Source organism: Podarcis melisellensis (genome assembly GCF_964234715.1).
Source record: "Podarcis melisellensis genome assembly, chromosome: Z".
In the NCBI taxonomy this organism is placed as follows: Eukaryota; Metazoa; Chordata; class Lepidosauria; order Squamata; family Lacertidae; genus Podarcis; species Podarcis melisellensis.
Genome location: NC_138547.1, coordinates 17918588 through 17937572, shown reverse-complemented (window position 1 = coordinate 17937572; position 18985 = coordinate 17918588). Strand labels below are relative to the sequence as shown.

General features: G+C 45.1%; 1 protein-coding gene and 1 long non-coding RNA gene across 3 annotated transcripts in view; both read right to left on the bottom strand.

Moving 5' to 3' along the window:
- Positions 1-18985, bottom strand: part of LOC309362340 — a 167301-nt gene that overhangs the window by 62622 nt on the left and 85694 nt on the right. The gene's annotated exons all lie outside the window — the stretch shown is intronic.
- OLFM1 (olfactomedin 1) overlaps positions 3803-18985 on the bottom strand; it is a 47899-nt gene continuing 32716 nt past the window's right edge. For both annotated transcript variants that reach the window (XM_081897881.1, XM_081897880.1), the window contains exons 3-6: positions 15595-15750; positions 13016-13235; positions 6747-6853; positions 3803-5144 (exon numbers count right to left, since the gene is read on the bottom strand). In XM_081897881.1, the coding sequence (XP_081754007.1) occupies positions 4470-5144; positions 6747-6853; positions 13016-13235; positions 15595-15750 (1158 nt within the window). In that variant the 3' untranslated portion in view covers positions 3803-4469. The remainder of the gene's footprint in view (positions 5145-6746; positions 6854-13015; positions 13236-15594; positions 15751-18985) is intronic.

The following is an 18985-nucleotide window of genomic DNA, read 5'->3' as shown; positions in this document are numbered from 1 at the left end:
CAATGGGTCCTCCTTCCCCTCAGGAGCCAGAGCAGACTTAGCTGGTGCCTTCACCTGAGGATCCAGCACAGGTGAGGACCCTTCAGGCTCATGCCCCCGCCCTGGCTCAGTTGGTTCTGGAGGCGGGGAGTCCTGTGCAGGCTGGGATTCCTCAGGTTCAGCCTCCGAATTTGATTTCCAGGCCATCACATTAACACTCTGAACAGATCTTGCTTCTTCATTAGTTTCAGCTTTGGATGCAGCGCAGAGCAAGCAGGTCTCTGTGTCTCCAGCTTCCAGGCTGCTTCCAGCTCAACTCTCACATTCCACTCAGGCTCTTGATTTCTCCTAGGAGCTAAGTGATAAGGGGTGGAGGAAAGGCCCACCACCCCTTAACCTGGAGGGCCCCATCACTTAGTTGTGGATCTTGCGACCTGGGCCATTCTTTGGGGTGCTGATGAGGATACTCAAGTGGCCGGCTAAGGTCCTACAAAGAAGCTTTTCTTACTATCTCAGCAATACAATCCTCTATTAAATTCTAATCCTCACTGGGTACAGGATCCCAAGAACTGGAAGGGACTCAGGGCATTTTCCAGACTGACCCCTGATACCCACAGCATCAATTGTTGTCTAGTATATAATGCACCGAGAAAACAATACTTGGGACAAAGTTTAAGGAGAGATGAGAAGACGTCAGGCTATGAATCTTTCATTTGGGTACACATGAGAAATATCCAACAGTGAAGACAGCACATTTTTCATCTTCAGCAACTGATGGGAGGATTCCTAGGAGGGGATGGTACATCTTCCTAGGGAGTGTCTAGATCTTGTTTTATGCTTTTAGGTTTTGAGAGATTTTGTTCAGATTTGTATACATTCATTTTATTCCATTCCATTTTATTCCATTCCAATAATTGTTAAATGAGTCTTTCCTTTTTAAAAGAGGAAAGTTTGACAGATCTTAACATTGAGCCAGGGTGGTATACTGTTTAGAGTGGTGGACTAGCACCTAGGGGACCAGGGTTCGAATCCCCACTTGCCCTGCCTCTCAGCCTGACCCACCTCACAGGGTTGTTGTGGGGATTAAATGCGGAGGGAGAGAACCATGCACACCACTTTGAACTCCTTTGGGGGGGGAAGGTGGGATATAAATGGAATAAATCAAACAAAATCCGTTCATGCTGCAGTTGACCTGGGTCTGAGTTGACTTCTCTTAATAGGTCAGGGCACCTGACTGTTAACCAGAAGGCTGGTTGTTCAAGCCCACCCAGCGATGGCTGTGGGCAGGATTCCTGCATTGCAGAGGGTTGGACTAGATGACCCTCAGGGTCCCTCCCAACTCTATGATGACTAGATACAAATAAAATACAAATCTGAAAGGTGAGCCAGGTAGAAATTTCAAGATCCTGCTTGCAAACTGTGACTCTCCCAAACCTCACAAATTTATCTTGATCCTTGGTTGACGTCAGGTGCATGGCACGACTGGAGAGCCTGGTGACAGGCAGTTACACAGTCTTGCCACAATCGTTGCTGATCATCCAGTGCCATGCACGTAGTTTCATACAACTGACTGTGGTTTTTCAGGCCACCTAGAAAGAATGATTTGAAGTCAAGCAGCAGATGCCAGAGGGCTGAAATGTTTCCAAGTCAAGAGAACAGCTGGCAGGCTGAAAGGGAATTCTGTGTGTACTCTCATTATGATAATGCAGTAATGACTGCTGGTAATTAAAGATCTGTCAGCTCTCCCAGTGGAACAAACCTCTGCTTTTCTGAAAAGTAATATGCTGTGGATGCTCCCAGCAGCTACCAAATTCAGTTAACTTGCACACCAGAGGGGCCACAGGGAACAACGGATGGTATGCTTTGCCTGTTTGAAAAGCTCCCACAGTTTGGGGGCAGCATTGAAGGTGAGGCACGAAGGCTCTGCAAAGTCAGTGCTGTTCATCAGCTATCTCTTAGGTTGTGTGTGTTGGGACTTGTGGAAGTCAGTTGGTCATTCACCACACCCCAACCAGTGTGATGTTATCTGCAGAGCATGTGGAGCCCCAGCAGAGTCTTCAGAGATTTCTTGCTCCCAGCAGAACATCCTCTTCCAGAGTCCCCAGTTAAGAGGAGAACTCCTCTCCCACACAGTTCAAAGTAAGCAAATGTTTATTGTCTCCAGATGCAAGACAAAGCTAAACACTGCTATCTACTATGTGCAGTCCTTATGACCTTTGAGGTAAAGATACATATGTACGGAGAGATCCATCAACACTACCACCACGCTAGCTAACGCTGCCATGGAAAACCCACAGTCTCTTCCCCTGACTCTCACAGATTCAGAGTCAGACCCTGCCAGCAAAAAAGGGCAGGACACGAACATGCAGCAGGACTAGACATAATGAAAGCAATGCCCTGGAGACTATGATACCTGTCTCTACACATAGGCATATGGCCTGGACCAATGGGAGGGTGAATGGCTCAGAAAGGAACACAGTTGACCTGGCTGGTGTTGCTATGGTAACCCAGTGCGCCTGGCACCCTTATATCAGCACATCCAGATGTGGGGGATGTGCTCCTCAAGACACGAGCCCAAGCACTGTGTAATTTAACCCATGGTTCACATTACACCAACAGTGTGAATTGCTTGAAGCAAGCTAATAAGGTTTGTATAGCCTCTCCCCACCCTCCCCCAGGCTTGTTGTGTTTCCTGCATGGCAGGGGGTTGAACTGGATGACCTCTGGGATCCCCTCTAATGGTTGTTGGCATCTATCTGCCTTGAGAGACAATGGAGTGTGCCTTTGGGGGTGAAGTCAAACTGCTGGGTTAGCAGCACAGTGTGTGTGGAGGTCCTGGGGTGCCCAGACAACACAACACCCCTCTTGGCCTTGCTGATGTAGTCCAAAGGAAACCAGAGCAATGCATTTGGCACCAACTTGGCTGATGGAGTTTCCCAAAGGAGACGTACAAGGCACCACCCAACTGCCTTAGGGACCCACTCCAGATTTGTGTAGGTTTACTCCTTAAGCCTTTTCTTTTCCCGAATATATTCCACAAGGCAATAAAGGTTTAGGAACAGAGTTTTCCTTCTCTAAGAAGGGCTACCTTCTCAGACTGACAAGCCCCAGCTGCAGAAACCGCCTTCTCGACCATTGGCCCACTAGTGGTCTCATCCGCTCAGTCTACCAGAGCCTGTCTTCGTATGCAGGCAAAATTCCTAACTCACTGAGGGTTTGAGACCCACCTTCAGCTGTTTTAGCCAGCCAGTCAAAGCCATTTCCCGGGATGTGGCTGCTGTCACTTGCAGACAGCTTCTAGGAGACACAGGTAAGAGTGGGGAACAAGGGTGTATGAAGTACCCTAGAAGCAAGTTGTGTCCCCCATCAAAGGTATCGCCCCTCTTCTAACGCCCCATACACCCCATGCAACCCTGACTCTACAGTTCTATGGTGCTATGAATTTAAACTCCACACAGTTAGTCACTTTTTAAGATATGAAACCTTCATTTATTAATCCAAATGACATCATTGGCATTTACAACATTCATTGCATAAACTTGGACATACAAAGTTTTTGTTTTTTTACCACCTCTGGTTAATAACAGACATAACATTGTACAAGATATTGGCTGGATACATGTTCAAACAAATATTTGGGTACAACAACTTGTCCAGAATACATACCTTTTTATATATTTTTTTCATTTTTTTTTATTCGTGTATTTATATCTACTTAAAGAGACACAGATCCATTAGCTACTTTGGGTCCCAGGACAATGAATCTAAAGGTGACATAAAACACAGAGGGGGGAGATGTTCGTTTGTTTGTTTTTTTTTAAAAAAAGAAGAATAAGAAGCAGAGAGTGAAATACTCGAGAGTAGGCGCCATGGGAGACAATATCTACCTGCAACATTCCTTCTAAAAGTAAAATCAAAAAATTAAAATTGAGAAGCCCGTTGATGTGAGTCAACTTCAACACCTCATCATAGCTGACTGTGATGGAAGGAACTGTCCATGCAATGCACCAAAAAATAAGAGAGCAATTGAAGAATCAGGTGCCCCCCCTTCCCCCCCACATCCCCATGATAAAGTTTTCCCCCCAACAGTCATCGCCTTTTACTTTGTACTTTATAACTACAACTTTGCTATCAGAACAGTAGGGAAAGAGAACAGACAGACCACCTGCCCTTGAAAAATAAGACACCCAAGAACAGAAAATTAATTTGTCAAGTGCAGTTCCAGCTGCAAATAAGTTGGTTTCATTCCCCCCCTCCCAAAGGTCTATAACACGAGTTAGATGTTTGATTGAAAATTCGGAGAGGTATGAGCGCAGATCTCTTGCAGGTTTAAATACCGGAGACTCCCACATTGACATTTTGGCAGCTGTTTTCCTTTTTCATTATATCTATTTTTTTCTTTTAAAATATATTTCCATAGTATGTATCCCTTCCAGGTTTGTTTGTTTTTTGTTTAATGGTTCAGTTCCTTTCCCGACGAAAAAAGTGGACTACAATTCATCTGATCGGACCACGTGGAAGAGGGTGACGTTGTAAAGGATTTGATGACCGTTGTTCCATGCATAGAGAGCTCTGTCCTTGGGGTTGTAGTCCAACATGGAAATGTGGGAGTATTTGTTTAGGAAGGGGATATCGATGTATTCGTAAGTGGAAGTGTTGGTCTGATAGGCGTAGGTCACTTTCGTACCCCCCGAGTAACCATTGGTGACGTATAATGTGCCACAAATGATGAACCCTTCTCCAGCGCTGCGTTTGGGGTAACTGGTGTTCCAAGTCTGGATGCTCTGCAAAGTGTTGGGGTCCAGCTTGCTGATGACAATGTTCCCCGCATTCTGGTTGGTGGCATAGACGGCCCACAGGCCATTCTCATCCACCATGAGGTCAATGTCCGAGTGGCCACCCCAGGCATAGTGGTAGACATTGTTATAGCCGGCATAGTCCAGGCTACGAGTCTTAAGGATGGTCTCCGTTTTCAAGTCAAATTTGATTATGATGTGGCTTTGGTATTTGTTGAAAAAGATGGAGCCATTATAGACCACTTGTCCAGTCCCAGACCATGGGTGAGGGAGGCGGTGGGAGGTGAAGTTGTCTGTGTTAATGAAATCGGACATGGATTTGTACTCCCGGACAAAGCGATTGTTGTGATAGCTGTCCATATACCAGACCTACAGAAAATGCATACAGATGTCAGCATTAGGAAGAAGGAAAAAAGATGTTTGAGAAACATTCTGTATAGATACAAGGTTGTGTCCAAAGTTAGTCCTACTCAGAGTAGATCCATCACCCTCTTTGCCCAGGCTTTTGACACTTGACGTGCATGCTTTTAGAAGCCACCTTATAAACAGTGGTACTTTGGGTTACATATGCTTCAGGTTACAGACGCTTCAGGATACAGACTCCGCTAACCCAGAAATAGTGCTTCAGGTTAAGAACTTTGCTTCAGGATGAGAACAGAAATCGTGCTATGGCAGTGCGGTGGCAGCAGGAGGCCCCATTAGCTAAAGTGGTGCTTCAGGTTAAGAACAGTTTCAGGTTAAGAACGGACCTCCAGAACGAATTAAATACTCAACCTGAGGTACAACTGTGTTTGTCAGTTGTTTTAAATGGTTTTTTATTGTGTTTTAATGCCTGGGACCTTAGGGTGTAGGACAAACAGCAGCAACAATAACAATTTTTTTAAAAAAAGGTTGCAGCATTTTGGTCTAGAGAAACTGTAAGTTGATAGACGTTTATAAAATTATGCACAGCATGGAGAAAGTGGAGAGAGATTTCTCTCTCTCCCTCTCTCATAAGGTTAGAACTCATGGACATTCCAAGAAGATGAATATTGCAACATCCAAGACAGATAAAATGAAGGGCTTCTTCATGCAGAGCATAGTTAAACTATGGAGCTGACTTCCACAGGAGGAAGTAATGGCCACCAATCTAGATGGCTTTAAAAGAGGAGCCAAATGACTGCCAGCTACGATGGCTGTGCTCTGTCCCCACAGTCAGAAGCAGGAATGCTTCTGAATGCTAGTTGTTGGAAACTGCAGGAAGGGGAGAGAGCTCTTGGGCTCAGGTCCTGTTTACTGGTTTCCCATAATGGACATCTGGATGGCCATCCTGTGAGAACAGGATGCTGGACTAGATGGGCCTTTAGCTTCATCTAGCAGACTCTTCTTATGTTGCTGCACTTGACCCACTTAGGTACACTAATTTAAATTGGTCTACTCTGAGTAGTTGTATGCAACACTCTGATTTGCTGCCTGTTGTAAGTAGCACCAAGAATGAACTGAGAACTAATTCAACCTTCTGCTTCAATGCTAATCAACAGCTTGTGGGTTCAGTTGGGAAATTGGGGTCTCCACAATACCATTACAGATGGAATATATTTCTACGGAGTCAGTTCACACATTTAACTGCATGTCCTGTAAAGCAATATAGTAATTAAATACCCTGCAATCAAGCGATGACTTTTAAAAGCCCCATTTCTATTACATACTAGAGGGCATGATACACTCTCTGCAGCATCCCATCTAAGGAGCATAGGAATATATGGGACAAGGCAGTTCCTTAGGGAACCTGACCCTGGCTACGAAATAATGGACACATTTTGAGAAACAATGGAAAGTTGTGTGTGTGTGTGTGTGTGTGTCCCCCATGAAAACATAATTCTGTGAATGGGAACTGCCACATATCCCTTGGTGGCAGTCCATGGTTTAGTATGGGATCAAAGGAAGAAGCTCAGGATCATGTTACAGGTGCAGTGAGGTTCATCATCTTACCTTGCTCTCACCCTCTGGAGCTAGTGGGTCTGTCATCCATGAGCCAAACCTGGATCCAGATGTCTTGACTGTGATTGGGTCACTTATTGCTGTCAGTTTCCCACAGGCTGCAGAAAGGTTGAACACAATGGGAGTGAGCAAACTATATGAATTTTAATGGTGCCCTGTCTAAATCAGCCATTATCTTGGGATTATTTTTTTTGGGGGGGGGGAGTGGCTTTCCATTTCATAAGCCACCCAGTCAGGTCCTTGGCTGGAGGACTATCACTGAATGTGAACAGAAAAGCCCCTGTAAACATTAGCAGACCATGTGCAGAATTCTTATACAGGTATACACTTCACTGTGTCTTGAGTAGACCCTTTTCTAACCCTGGTGGTCATACTCTTAGTAACATTTGCTGGGAATTGCAGGAGGGAAAAGTTGTTATTGTGCTCAGTCTTGCTTAGGGCTTCCCATAATAACCATCTGTTGGCCACTGTAAGAATAGGAGATTGGACTAGATGGGGCCCCAGCAATGCTCTCCGTGTGGAGGTCAACTGTGAGAGCAGAACCTCCATGCCCAAGAGGAGTCTAGCTCTGAATGCCAGTTGCTGGGAAATCACAAGTGGGGAGAGTGCTGCTGTTGTGCTCAGGTCCTGCTTATGGATTTCACATTGACACTTTTCCTTGGCCACTGGGACAACAGGGTGCTGGGCTAGATGGGCCATTGGCCTCATCCAGTTGGGCTCTTCTTAGCTTATTCTGTTCTATCCATCTGCAAGGAAATTCCCTCTTTTCAAAAACTGAATTTACAAAGAAAGCACTCCTCTTTCAAGAGGGAACACAGGGCATTGCCTTTAACTGAGCCAAACCACAGGTTCATCTAGATAAGCATTGTTAGCACTGACTGGCAGCAGCTCTCCAGGGTTTCAGGACTTTCCCAGTTGTTACCTGGAGATGACCTTACCAAAGTAAGTGAAGGAGACACAGGATGTTAGGATTCCAGTGCACCTTGCACCCAGATAGGCATGTAGCCCCTTGCATTGCAGTGAGTTGAACTAGATGGCCCATTGGGAACCTTCCAACTCAACCATCCTATGATTCAATCACCATCCAGGGTGTTTGTGATGCCACAGAACACTCATAAACTGCTCAGGTGAAAACAAAAACAAAAAGATTGATTTTGTGGGGATCCAGGGGTTCCCTTCTTGGATCATCCAATGATCATCCACACAGGTCGGATAGCCATCTGTTGGGGATTCTTTGGCTGTGACTCCTGCATTGCAGGGGATTGGACTAGACCCCTGGGGTTCCAATACTCCAATTCTAGGATTCTTTCTGGGTAGCAAAATGTAACCTCGAGTCAGCTGTGAAAGTGCTAAACAATGGGCAGCAGTGGAGATCTGAACAGCACATTCCAAACAGCAGCTGACATCATCATCACGGTGAGCGGTTACAGTGCCTATGACTCCCTCCTCCTTCTCTAATTAATGGTAATTAAATTGAGAATTGTCAGCCACATCCACTGGCCTCCTTCTCTTAACAAACAGCAGCCTTATTAAGAAAACTGCCTTCTGGCACTCCTAAGAAAGGAAATTGTTCTGAAAACAGCTGGGATGCTAATGGTTCAAAGGAGCAAAGAAAGGAAATTGACCAGAATCAGGACTTTTGATGATGGAGCAGAGATAACTCTTTCATGTTTTCACTCTTGCTTACAAAACCACTGATTTGTTGGATGACTGGTATTTGGCAGCTGCTATTGAGCCAAAAATTATAGTGCTTCTCAGTCATCTAAGCTGGCATTTTTGATCACTGGCATGCCACTGTATTAACTGAGAGTTCCTTGCTTGATGTTTTCAGTGCTGTTAGGACTGCCTATGCCATGTTCACGTCAGCACTATGATGCCACTTTAAACAATCATGACTTCCTCTAAAGAATTCTGGGCACTATAGTTTGTTAAGGGTGTTGGGAGATGTCCAAAGACCCCTTTTCCTCTTTCATGGATTTAGATGGATCAATTCTCTGATGGACTCAGTTTAAGCCAGTTCAGGAGATGGGCTTTTTTTTTTTTTTTACATGTTTCACATGCAAAAGGTCCCAGGATCAGTTCCAAGTATGTTCAAATAGGGCAGGCATGGCCAAACTTGGCCCTCCAGCTGTTTTGGGACTACAATTCCCATCATCCCTGACCACTGGTCTTGTTAGCTAGGGATGATGGGAGTTGTAGTCCCCAAATAGCTGGAGGGCCAAGTTTGGCCATGCCTGAAACAGGGCTTTCCTGCTGTCAGTTGCAACGTCCATGGTCCTGACATGTGTGTTCCACATGTACTCCACCCTGCACCGTTGTCCCTGTCCACGGTCCTGACCCTCTCCAGAAAGAATCTGGTTCAAGACAGCCTTCCATGGGCCTTCCTTCCTACATTCTTGTCTGTGACCCTAGCTGTTACTGGGAACACAGAAATAAGACACAAACCCCTAGCCAGTTCCATAATTTTATGTGCACCTCGCACTCAAAACAGGAGGCACAAAGTACACCTTGGAACATAATTAGGAAGGGAATTGAAAATAAAACTGCTGAATTGAAGCATAATGCTGTTATACAGTTCTATGGTGTGGCCACATTTGGAGTACTATGTTCAGTTTTTGTCCCCTCATCTCAGACAGGACGTTGGAAAAGGTTCAGAAAAGGACCGTCAAAATGATCAAGGGGATGGAGTGACTCCCTTAGGAGGAAAGGCTGCAGCATTTTGGACTTTATAGTTTAGAGAAGAGGCAAGTAAGAAGTGACATGATAGGAACTTCTAAAATGATGCATAGCATGGAGAAAGTAGATAGCGACTCGGGGCAGATAAAAGGATGTGCTCCTTCATACAGCAAATAGTTAAGACTATTGAACTCACTCCTGCAGGAAGGAGTGATGGTCATTGATTTGAATGGCTTTGAAAGAGGACTGGGCAAATTCATGGAGCCATGATGGCTGTGCTCTGCCTCCACAGCTGGAGAGAGCAATGTTTCTAAAAACCAGTTGGAAACCCTAGGAAGTGAGGGGGCTCTTTTGCTCAGGTCATGATTGAGTTTCCCATTGGAACATTTGGTTGGACACTGTGAGAATGGGATGTTGGACTAGTTGGGCCATTGGCCTGATCCAGCAGGCCTGTCCTTATGTTCTTATATAAACTTCATTTACTAGCATTCATACATAGATGAACCAAGAATCCATTTTTCTGTCCCACACTGAAAATTTACCTGCCCCCCCCAAAAAGTGGGTTCAGAGAATGCATCTAATCCTTTTTCAAAATGATCTCAGTCTGTCAAGGTACTCAGCACCCAGGTTTTGAAGTTCTGATGAACGTGTGTGCGTGAAATAGAAGATAACAATTTGGCCCCAGTTACAGAGTTGATGAATCAGAAAGTGGGCAGACTAGGGGTCTTCAGTGCAGTGATTTCAAATATGAGCCCTGTTGATTCCTGAGAACAGTTCCCCTGAACCGAACTTCTGATTTTATAGTTTTACCTCTTTTGATTTTTAAAAACTGTTTTGCTTCTCAATTGCTTGTTTTATTGTGTATTTTAATGAAGGATGTCTTAGTGCCCCAATGGAATTGTTATTGTCTATTTTAATTACAGATTAGTTTTAGAGTTGTAAACCGCTTGGGGGCCAATTTGGCATGTAAGCAGCATATAATCAATAAATAACACTGGACAATTATGGTGGCATCCAACTTATGTTCTAGTCAGAAAAGAGGTGATGTAATTAATATACCTAAATTTGCCACATCCATCAGTTCGGTGGGTCTTCTCTAAGTAGGAGTATCATTGGCTACAACTGATTCATTTGGCCTGAGGATCACTTTGAGACAGGAGTAATGGGAAACAAGGAAAAGGCTCCACCTCATCCTTTCAAGCAGTCTCATCCAGGTTGCCACCTATTTTGTTGGAAACTGAAGGGCAGCAGAGCAGAAGTCACCCTCCAGGAAAACAGATAGGGCTTGAGGTCTACCTGTTGTGGACCCAGGAGTAAAAGCATCAGCAGCAGGATGTTGGGGGTGACCAAGACTTCATAGTTCTGTGTTCGTAATAAGCCTAAAGAGAGCCTGGGTGCTACATCAAGTCAAAGGGGGCCTCTAAAGTCTAGTGTCCTGTTCCCACAGCAGTCAACTGGATGCTACAATAGGAAGCCAATGAGCAGAACCTGACCACAGAAGCAGCAACTCTCCTTGCTTGTGATTCCCAGCTGTTGCCTCCATGGCAGCCATTTGGTGAGTGGTAGCACTCCCCCACCCCCCGAAAAATCACACTCCAGAAAGGTTGGCGACCCCTGGTTCAGTTCAGTGGATGCTGACAAGTAGCAGCTCACCAGAATTTCAGATAGGAGGGCTTCACAAGCTGTACCTGGAGATCTGTTGGGGATTGGAGCTGGGGCCTTCTGAATGTCAAGCCTATCTCCTGGCACAGAGTTGTGGGCATTACTCCAATGCTTCTGAAATCTCCCTACTGTGTGAATGTGCTGACATGTGCAGTTAATGAACAATATCCTTGCTACCTGAATCATTTGTTTCCTTTCAAGGTTCTCCTTTGAACTTTGACCCCAATGGTAGCCAATGAGCAATGCATTCCAGGAATGTGTGATGTAGAACAAGGCAAGAGCATCGCTGTCTCCAAGTTCACAGACCAGCTTATAGTCATCTAGGACATGTTGGGGCTGGAACCATAATCATGCAGTAGCTGGGACTTATTTCCCCCCTTCCTCCTTCTTTTTTGCCAACTGGATAAAAAGGAGAGTATCTCTGAGCATGTTCAGAGTGCTTGCCAAAGAACATATTTTGGTGCTTGCAAGGATTTGTGTGTTCAGTGGGATTTTTCACTTCTCCCTCTGTACAGCAAATGCACACACACCCCCTAAACACATATCGAAGTACTCCCTATCACTTCCAATGTGGCTCGCCATGGGGGTGTGCTGCCCAAGAATCACTTGCTCCAAAGCCCCAAGGAGCAGCTGAAACATGCTGCCTGATACTTTGGAAACCTGATTCCTGATCTGTGGAGATCCTATGAGACTCAAGGAAATGCACTCTGCACCACCTCATGAGCACCTTTGCCTACGCTTTCTCTCATTATTTCTTTTTTTCTCCCTCCCTCTCTTTTCCATGGTTAAAACTTTGGCACTGAAAACAGGTGCTGGGTTAGGAACACAAGCTCCACCTAGCTTAGTACTATCTGCTCTGACTGGCAACAGCTTCCCAGAGTTTTAGACCGGGGGGGGGGCATTTCCAGCCCCACCTGGGACTGACCATGGAGATTTCTGCATGCAAAATACGTGCTCTGCCACTGTGTAATGGACCCTCCCCTAAATATTACATTTCTAGTCCTCATTGTTCAGAATTAAGGGGCCAAATGGACACTGGCTCTCCAGGCTTTCAGAAAAGGGTATTTCCTCAGCTCCAGCTACACATGTCAGAGACTGAACCTGGGACCTCCTGGGAGGATAAACAGCAGGTGCTTTGCCACTGAGCTATTGTCCTCCTGCTAAGAATAAAGTAAGGTTCTAGTCCTCATTGTTCTCAATAAAGGGCTGCCTTAAATAGGAACATTGGAAGCTACTTTATACCATTGGTGTATCTTGCCCAGTAGAATCATATAATTAGAGAACTGTAAAGTTGGAAGGGATCCCAAATGTCATCTAGCCCAACTCCCTGGAATGAAGGCATCAAGGCTAAAGAATCCCTGACAGATGGCCATCCAAACTCTGCTTAGTAAAGGTAAAGGGACCCCTGACCATTAGGTCCAGTCGTGGCCGACTCTGGGGTTGCGGCGCTCATCTCGCTTTATTGGCCAAGGGAGCCGGCGTAAAACCTCCAATAAAGGAGAGTCCACCATCTGTCAAGGTCATGGAATCATAACATAGTAGAGTTGGAAGGGACCCCAAGTGTCATCTTGTCCCAACCCCCCCCCCCCGCAGTGCAGGAATCACAGCTAGTGTTTCTGACATTGACTGGCAGCAGCTCTCCAGCAAGTTTTCCCCAGCCCTACCACGAGATGCAGGGGATCGAACTGGGCAGTCTTTGGCACATAAGGCAGATGCTCTACCCACTGCGCTACCACCCCCTTCCCCTCAAGGAAGGGTTATGTCATCTTGACATAAAGCTCGGATCTGTACACATAGCTCCTAAACCTCTTGAGTCTTGGTGACTGGTTGACATTAAACGGGTTAGAGGCATGTGCCCCCTGCCCTCTCCTCCACCAGGGCAGGTCCTCCTCCTCCTGCTCGCTTGGGTCGTGCAGGCCTACCTAATTTTTGCATGCAAGCCCGGAGTCTCTCCTCAAGATTTGACACTCTGTTCTGAAGCTCTTCGTAGTCATAGGCGCCAATCTCCTCCTGGAGCTCGTTAAGAACTGACGTCAGATTCTGGACCTCCTCTTTAAACTGCAAAACCAATTTGGCATCGGCCTTGTACTCCTCCAACACAGGGATCAGGGGCCTAAGCTCCTCCATTTTCGCTTTAATCGCCTGCAAGGTTAAAATAAGCTTGGTTTCAATGCTCTGGTCTGCAAAAGCCCTGCTCACCCCTCGCCTACCTCTAAGAGAGTTGCCTGCCTGGGATGTGCTTTCTCCAACACCCTCACAACAAAAGACCACCATTATTATTAGTATTATTAATGCTTGCTGAGTAGGGGTGGGGGTGGGTGTCCAAATGTGGAAAGGATATATAAATATAAATATATTATATAATATAATATTAAACAGTCTGGAGCACACCGTCTTATTTGGGAAAAAAGGCCTTTATTTAGAATTTTTTTTCTTTTTTTTTAGAATGCAACATCTTAAGGTTACATGCTTCAGTCACATACACAAATTCTTTTTTTCCCTTTTCCATAAATTAATAATAATAATAATAATAATAAATAATTAATGCATCAACAAGGATTTTTGCAAAACTAGTCATGAAATGCATCTCTAACAGTTTACATGCAAAAGTTAGAACTCTCGGCTGTTTGTGACGCTGGAATAATGGTGCTAATTTGCCAAAAAACGGAAACAAAAATAATTAAGAATAATCAAATGAAGAGGAAATCAAAGGATGGCGGGAAAGGCTCTCTGCTTTCTGCTTTTTTTTTCATGGTTACATGGAGGGGGAATGAACGGCTTCTTCAGTCAGTGCGACATTGGGTGTTAAAATTTCTTTTAAGTTAGCCCTGAAAGCAAGAAAATGAGAGGCGGTTGAACAGCTAGCTTGCTAACCTCCTTAAACAGACAGCAGCTATTAACAGACTGTTTCTTTTCTTTTTAAAACATGAATTAATCAATTAAAGCAAAATAAAATAATGGGCTCTGGTCTTAGCCCGGTGAGTTTACTCGGAAGTCAATGCAGTTAGCGGGATTGCAATCTGGAAAAACAGGTGCCCACCCCCAGCCCACCCCCATGAAAAGAAAAACACTTTAATGACTTGGGCACAGTTACACCCTATGTTTAAAACACTGTGATACTATTTTAAACAGCTATGGGTTTTCTAGAAACTGTAGTTTGTTCAGAGTGCCGAGAGTTGTTAGGAGACGCCCCTCCCCCCTTCTCCTCAAAGGGCTCCAATTCCCAGAGTTCCCTTGAAAGAGGCATTAACTGTTAAACCACTCTGAGAGGAAACTAAGGGGTCCTTTTAACTACTCTCAGCATACCCTTAACAAACTAGAACTCCCAGAATTCTCTGCTTAAAGTGGCTTTTGTCATGCTTTCAATGTATGGTGTGAATGGGATCCTTCTCTCATCCACACAGTGACTTTGTCAATGGTAGGGTTGTAAAGGGGAAAGGACCCTGAGGTTTAAGAGGTCCCTCTCAAAAACAAAACAAAAAACCCCTTCTAAATTCAGTTGCGGAAGGGTCAATAGCCAGTTTGAGCGGCTGGACAATTTCCTTCCTCCTCTAAATGAATACATCGGGGAGGGAGGGAGGGAGTGTGAGTGTGTGGGGGGGGGAACCTTCCAATGATTTCACATCATGACTGCACTATAAGTGCACAGCCCTGCATCCTTTCTATGAGAAAAGATCATAACTCAGTGATAGAGCATCTGCGATGCAGTCCTAAAATGGTTTGGCTCTAGGCACCTCCAGGTAAGAGGAGATTAGGATTCCGGTCCTAACAGTTCTGGAAGAGGGGCTGAATTAAATAGGAACATAGGAAGTTGCTTTATACTGAGGCAGAACATTGGTCTGTCTAGCTCAGTATTGTCCACACTGACTTAGCAGTGGCTCTCGAGGGTCTTAGACAGGGGACTTTCTAAGCCATAATAGGAGATACTGCTAGGGAGCTGTCTGCATGCTCCGCCACTGAGCTACAGCCCTTCACACACAAACAAAGGTTCTAGCACTCACAATTCTGAAGAGAGGGTTGAATAATCGGAATACAGGAAGCTGTGGGATACTGAGTCAGACCATTGGTCTCTCTAACTCAGTATTGCCAACACTGACAGGCAGCAGCTCTCCAGGGTTTCAGGTAGGGAATCTCTTCCCAACCCTACCCAGAGAAGTCAGGGATTGAACCAGAACCTTCTGCATGCAAAGCGGATGCTCTACCAGTGAGCTAGTGCCTTTCTTTTGACAAGGTTCTAGTCCTCATGGCTGTGAATAAATGGTTGAGTCGATCGGAACATAGGAAACTGCCCTTTTCTGCCATTGGTACATCTAGCTTAGCATTACCTACACTGACTGGCAGAGGCTCTTCAGTGGTTCAGGCAGGGGAACTTCCCAGCTTTAGCTGGGGATTGAGCCTTGGACCTTCTACATGCAAACCAAACCCTCTACCTGCTGAGCTAAGACCACCCTCCCCCCCAAAGGCAGCTCAGTCTCATCCCCTGGGCAAGAAGCAAGCTCACCTTGAACTGTCTGGCCAGGTGCTGCTTGTGACTCTCTTCCACTTGCTTGAACTTAGACTCCAGGCCTCTCATCTGGTTCTCCATCTTCTCAACGTACTGTAGATCCCGCTGGGTCCGCCTGTCCAACACTTCTATTGACTGGGACATGTTTTGTACCTGAGCAGAAAGGTGGGTTGGAGGGAGGCAGGTCAGGGACACACAGAAGATAAACAGAAGCAGTTAACTTGAGAAGCAGCCAGTTTCCCACCCCCGCCCCACAAGCACAGCTTCAACAGACAGGTGAATGGAGGAAAAATAGTGAATATGTTTCTACTTATGCTTGGTACTCTAATGGGCAAATCCATGTGGCTATCAGCTGGAAGCCAGGTTCCCTCTGAATCACAGGCTTTTAAGAGAATTGGACAGATTAAATTCATGGAGGTCAAGGGTTTCAATAGCCATAATGGCCATGTTCTGCTTCCATGGTTGGAGGCAGCAATGCTTCTGAACACCAGTTGCTGGAAACTACAGGAATGGAGAAGACACTTGTGTTCAAGTTCTGCTGGGGGGCGGGGCTTCCTCTAGTGGGCATCTGGTTGGATAACAGCATACTGGACTTGGTGGGCCATTGGCCTGATCCAACAGGACATCTTTTCATAGATGCCCATTGTGAGAGAAGAACCTCCATGCCCACGGAGTATTAGCTCTACATACCAGAGAATGGGGAACATCTGATGAGTGTTCTTGTTGTGGGTGCCTACTGTGAGAATTGGCTGTTGGACTGGATGGACTCCTGGTCTGAACTTATGGTGCTGTTTCATTTTATTATCCATGAAATTGGTGAGGATGCAGGCACTACCCACAGAGCTATTGCCCTTCCCCTAAAAATTAAGCAATATTCTGGTCCTCATAGTTCTGAATAAAAGGTTCAATTAAACAGAAAGTCGTGTCAGTAGGTAGAGTCAGGCCACTGATCCAAGTACTTCAGTACTGACAACACTGACTGGAAGGATTTCAGACAGGGGTCTCTCTCTCAGTCCTACCTGGAGATCCCATTGGGCCTTGAACCTGGGACCTTCTGCATGCAAAGCTGTTGCTTTACCATTGAGCTACCAACCTTCCTCTAAAAATAAAGCAAGATTCTAGTCCTCATGATTCTGAATAAGCATGTAGGTGCTATAGCCCATCCCCAATGTTCTTATAATCAGTTAAACTCATCATCTTTGGTGCAAATGAGGACAATCATGGAGCCTCTTTTTTCATTCTTCTGTTCACTCACCTGTCTTCTGAAGCAGAGGAGGCGATTCATTACCGCCTGGGTGTGTTTGACTAAGAAGGATGTCTTCACTGTAAGGTGAATGATCACCTCTTCATTTACACCCGACAGTCATCGATTGCTGGATACAGATAAAGCGGGAACCCCAGCGATAGAGACAGTTGCTAGGCACCATGAACTCACCTTGATATATTACAGCATCAATCACAAGAAGAGACTCAGGAAGAGGTGGGTGCCATGTAAAAAGCCATCTAATGAATGAGACCAAGGCTGGCTATGCACCATTCATTTAAAGAACCCCACCATTAAAAACAAAAACAAATAAACCTGGGAACTGTGGTTTCTGAAGGGTGCTTGAAATTGGCAGCTGTGGTGGGTAAACTATAGTTCCCAAAATTCATTCTCTCTCTCTCTCTCTCTCTCTGTGTGTGTGTGTGTGTACATGCTTCTGCATGCTTTAAATGTATGGCATGTATGCAGCCTGATTTTATAAACTTAGGCTGTGTACATAACACACAGTACATAACATTTCCCAGCTTTTCCTCATCCTGTATTTGTGTAGCTTCTAATTCCTGCTTAAACACAGAACCTGACATTTCCCCCATTGAAATTCCTTTTGTTAGCTTTGGTCTGGCTTGTCAATAGCTTTCTTAAATTGTGGTGCCCAGATCTGGACAGAGTATTCCAGATGTGGTCTGACCAAGGCAGAATAGGGAAGTACTATTATTTCCCTTGGTCAGGACACTAGATTTCTTTTGATGCAGCCTGGAATAGCATTCATTTTTTTTGCTGCTGCATCACACTGTTGACTCATGTGAAGCTTGTTATCTACTAATACCCCTAGATCCTTTTCACATGCACTACTGGCAAGCCAGGCACCCCCATATCATATTTGTGCAACTGGTTCTTCCTGCCTAAACATAGAACCTGACATTTGTCCCTATCAAATGTTACTTTGTAAGATTTGACCCAGTTCTCCAATCTTTTAAGGACATATTGAATCCTAATTCTGACTTCTGCAGCATTGAGTACCCTCCCAGTTTGGTGATATCTGCAAATTGGATGAGCATTCCCTCAGTACCTTCATCCAAGTTGTTTACAAAGACATTGAGCAACAATGAGCCCAGGAATACTCATTTAATCCAGTTCTGCATGCAGCCTTCATGCTTTGCAAACAGCAGAGGGTTACACCCCTTCATAGAAATGTCAACTTTCTATTTAAAATGTTGTGAAAAGCCACTCTAGGAGATTCTCTCTCTATATTTGAACCGTGTGTGTGTGTGTTTAACCACCTTCATTTCCATTTGTTACAGATCTGCCTTGCTATAACAATCCACTAATAGTATGTTATACTTTCAACCTCTCCAAACATAATTAGATTTTCCTTTTCCTCTTTTTTGCAGTTCTCGGTGTGTGGGAGGCTGATGAACAAGTGTCTCTATTCTGTTCTTTAAAAGCAAAAATGGTGATGTGGAAATAGCATAAGGAAATCAACACAAGAACATCAAAAGAGCCTGCTGGATCAGGCCAAAGTAGGCCCGTTTGGTCTAGCATCCTGTTCCCAGAGGGGTCAACCAGATGCCACAATGAGAAGCCTGCAAGCAGGGCCTGAGTGCAATAGTATCCTCCAGTTCTTAAGCCCCAGTGTCTGGTATTCAGAGGTAGACTGTTCCGGGGCATGGAGGTTCTGCTATCATAATAGGCCTCCATAGGAAGAGCCCTGCTAGGTCAGGCTAAGGACCTATCTAGTCCATCATCCTGTGCTCACAGTGGCCAACCAGATTCCCACTGCTGCCTCTGAATACGGAGGCGGAGCATAGCACTTTGTGTCTAGTAGCCATCGATAGACTTCTCCTCCATGCATTTGTCTAATCCTCTTTTAAAGTCATCTAGGTTGGTGGCCATCACTGCCTCCTGCGGCAATGAGTTCCATAGTTTAGCTATGCATTGCATGAAGAAGGACTTCATTTTATCTGTCCTGAATCTTTCAACATCTAGCTTTGTTGGATATCCACAAGTTCTATTATCATGAGAAAGGGAGGATTCATTTTCTGTCATGGGATCCATCACTTCTTGCAAATGGGATGGGGAGAAGGCACCATATGATCCTTCAAAATGCCTTCAGCTATGGGATCA